The 3,028-nt window shown below is 51.9% G+C and overlaps 4 protein-coding genes across 4 annotated transcripts; 3 read left to right on the top strand and 1 right to left on the bottom strand.

Moving 5' to 3' along the window:
• Positions 1-143: 143 nt before the first annotated feature.
• On the top strand, positions 144-804 carry PPTG_17764 (aspartyl-tRNA synthetase, cytoplasmic; the record flags this gene model as incomplete). The annotated part of the gene is made up of 2 exons (XM_008915546.1): positions 144-645; positions 694-804. The coding sequence occupies exons 1-2, from the start codon at positions 439-441 to the stop codon at positions 802-804; spliced, it is 318 nt and encodes a 105-aa protein (XP_008913794.1). The 5' UTR covers positions 144-438.
• Positions 805-996: 192 nt separating this feature from the next.
• On the bottom strand, positions 997-1,680 carry PPTG_17763 (hypothetical protein; the record flags this gene model as incomplete). The annotated part of the gene is made up of 3 exons (XM_008915545.1): positions 1,415-1,680; positions 1,264-1,347; positions 997-1,197 (listed from the first exon to the last, which is right to left on the bottom strand). The coding sequence occupies exons 1-3, from the start codon at positions 1,580-1,582 to the stop codon at positions 997-999; spliced, it is 453 nt and encodes a 150-aa protein (XP_008913793.1). The 5' UTR covers positions 1,583-1,680.
• Positions 1,681-1,997: 317 nt separating this feature from the next.
• PPTG_17762 (hypothetical protein) lies at positions 1,998-2,486 on the top strand (the record flags this gene model as incomplete). The annotated part of the gene is made up of 1 exon (XM_008915544.1): positions 1,998-2,486. The coding sequence occupies one exon, from the start codon at positions 1,998-2,000 to the stop codon at positions 2,484-2,486; it is 489 nt and encodes a 162-aa protein (XP_008913792.1).
• Positions 2,487-2,546: 60 nt separating this feature from the next.
• Positions 2,547-2,906, top strand: PPTG_17761 (hypothetical protein; the record flags this gene model as incomplete). The annotated part of the gene is made up of 1 exon (XM_008915543.1): positions 2,547-2,906. One exon carries the CDS (start codon positions 2,547-2,549, stop codon positions 2,904-2,906), a length of 360 nt encoding a protein of 119 aa, XP_008913791.1.
• Positions 2,907-3,028: the final 122 nt, after the last annotated feature.

Genomic DNA, 3,028 nt, shown 5'->3' with positions numbered 1-3,028 from the left:
ACGGACCTGACAGTATATTTCAATGTTGCAGCGTCAAGGACCTGAATCTGAAACTGCAGGGTGAGAGCTTCTGGGTCCGTGGTCACCTACAGGTCGTGCGTGCAAAGTCGAAGACCCCCTTCTTCAATTTGCGTGAGCGGATGGCCACGATCCAGGCCATTCTGCATGAAAGCGACAAGGTTTGTGTCCCATGATTAAAAGTTCGTGGCCGGTGTGCCCAAAAATTTCGTCGTTGATATGTTCGTCAGGCTCACGGGTCCCCTGCTCAGCACCAAGCAGAAGGACGTGGAACTCAACGTTGAGAAGTTTTCGTTGTCAGCAAAAGGCTCCGTCAAGATTGCCCTTCCAAGTGGAGGACGCTGCCTGTCCAGTAGATGAAAAGATGCGGAAACTGGCGCTGAGCAGGGGTCTGAAGATGATCTGAGCACGGACAGCGAGATGTGGTGGTCGCCTCGTCAAGGAGAAGTAGGACACCGACTTCTACATTCTCGACAAGTTCCCGCTGGCTGTGCGTCCGTTCTCCACGATGCCGGACCTGAAGGACTAGCGTTGGAGCAACTCATGATGATCCGTGGCGAGGAGATCGTCTCTGGTGCTCAGCGTGTGCACCACCCCAAGCTGCTAATGCAGGCATGGGCGAGCTCGGTGTGCCTCAGGAGTCTATGCGCAACTACATCGACTCGATCCGTGTAGGGGCTGTGGCAGGTGTATTGGTCTGGAGCGTGTGTCATGCCGTACCTGAATCTGGGCAAAATCCGTATGACCTCCATGTTCCCGCGTGACCCGGAGCGATTGTTCCCGTAAGCGCCTCATCGGTAAAATCGCGTTGTAGGAGGATGCAAGAACCAAGACAAATTGCACAAAACGATGTTCTAAGAATCGCTTACCTGTGTCTAATTGATGATGCCGAGACATTTTTTGCTGACGTTGTTCATGTGTGTCATCCTCGTGATTGATGCCATATTTGGTGGACTCTTCTGCTTCATCATCACTCTGTCACAAGGGCACACAGAAATCGAGTTTGTTACACATTTTCGAGTGTAGTGGTTCCGTATACTCGTCTCCTAACAGCGAAACATTGACTGCACTTTTCTTTGATGTAGGTTGAGGGTTTTCGTCGCGCAAGGAGAAATTGTGGGCGTGAAGCCCGTGCGAGGCACCTAAAAATCGGAACTTCTTGTTGTCTCCGAGCTTGATCTATCAATACAAAGCGTACAACTTCTTAGCAAGGCCACGTAGATGCAATGTCGATTGGCCTCGTACCTTCAGCATAGATTCCAGTTGCGGATGACCCTGCACCTTGTTAGCTGTAGCCTCTATAATCGCGTGCAGCTTCTTGGTCTTTGGCTTTACAAATACAATATTAATCCACTTCAACGTGCTGGAATAACTATCAGCACGGTCAGCTTCTTACCATTACTAGTTGGTCTGGCACCTCCCACAGTGGATCGAATGCTTCTCCATCACTCTCCTCGTCACTTTCGTCTTCTGTGTAGTGGAACGGAAACTTGTTCTCCGTCGCGAAAGTTTCCTCTGACGGCGGGAACTCGACTGCGTAACCTCCGAAGCGCAGGCAATGCATATCTGCTGCTCTGTTTCCTCTTCACCTTTACCAGCTCCTTCGACTTTTAGCTCTGGCATTCTACCTCCGGGCTCTACTCGCTTTCTCTTCTTTAGCTGTCGGAACAAACTCCGATCCTCCAACATATTTCTCACGTCGAAGCGATCCACGCGCAGGTCGCCGTCGCTCTTCCCACGCCATGGAATCAGGAGCGACTCCTGATGCAGCTTCCAGCCGTCTCCGGTTCATCGAAAGTCTGACAGCTGTAGCCACGCACTCCCAGCGAGAGCACGTTACCACCACTAAAGCGTCGTCAACCTGCTCCTAGGCCATTATGATCAACAATACTGTGATTTGCTATAAACACTCGATAACCGTATTGCTCTCCCGCTATGTGCGCTTTAACGGCTTGGATTCTACAACACATTGATGGAGCATGAGAGAGCAGCAGCCACCGGCGTTCGCGCAGCCGAGTGCGCGTCGAAGACATTACAGACATTGTCGGAGCCGCAGCAGAAGCAGGGGTGCGAGTCGCTCGATCTCTTCGAAGCGCAGTCACCACCATCGCGAACACGAGCGTAAGCCTAGACGCCACGAAGAGCATGACAAGGCAAAGGGTCTAGAACAGAAGCTCGAAAACCGAGAGGAGGTGGCGCACTTATCGTGTATGTGGACGGGAGAGGACTCGGACGACGGTAGCAGCAGCCCAACGGAAAAGGAGGACAGGAAGAGTAGAACAACAGGAAACACGGACACCGCCATCGCAACTCCAGACGTCGGTCTCACTCGCGTTCTTCATCGTCGGAATCTTCGTCGGACTCGGTATCTGTTAGCTCCGACAGCTCGGATGACGAGAGATCTCGGAGGAAACGGAAACACAGTGCAGCAGCTCGCGGAAGGACAGGAAGGGGCACAAGACGGATAAGGAGAAAAGCAATAAGAGCAAGGTGGACAACAAATAAACACGCTGTGAACCAGTACGAATATGGCAAGTACGGTATCTTACGCGAGTCAGACTTCCACAGCAAGAGTGTGTCGTTCCAGGCGCGATGTCAAGAAGATGGGCGAGTTCAACGAACCAGAATGGGAGACCATGGAGCTCGTTAAAGTGTACATGAAAGACTACAATACGTGCACGTTGCCTCACGAAGAATACTACGATATTGAAAAGTACGAGATGAAGCGCTACCACAAGCAGCAGCGCAAGGCATACGCGAAGCAAAAGAATGCGTCCGACATAACTTTATTTGGATACTCTGGCCGAAGAAGACCGTGTGTGGCGCGAGCGCCAGGCAGCACGCGAGAAGAAGGAGGAATTCTGTCTCGTACTGCAGCTCATGGATAAGGACAAGATCAATGCCATGCGACGCCTGCGGTCGCAGATGCAGATGTTCTAAAAGTCCGGCAACGTGGAAAAGGCTCGCCGTCTCGAGCAGATCCTCAACTAGGTGGACGAGATCCACAATT

Source organism: Phytophthora parasitica (assembly GCF_000247585.1).
Source record: "Phytophthora parasitica INRA-310 unplaced genomic scaffold supercont2.72, whole genome shotgun sequence".
Lineage (NCBI taxonomy): Eukaryota > Oomycota > Peronosporomycetes > Peronosporales > Peronosporaceae > Phytophthora > Phytophthora nicotianae.
The sequence above is the reverse complement of the archived record's forward strand: the minus strand, read 5'-3'. Positions and strand labels throughout refer to the sequence as shown.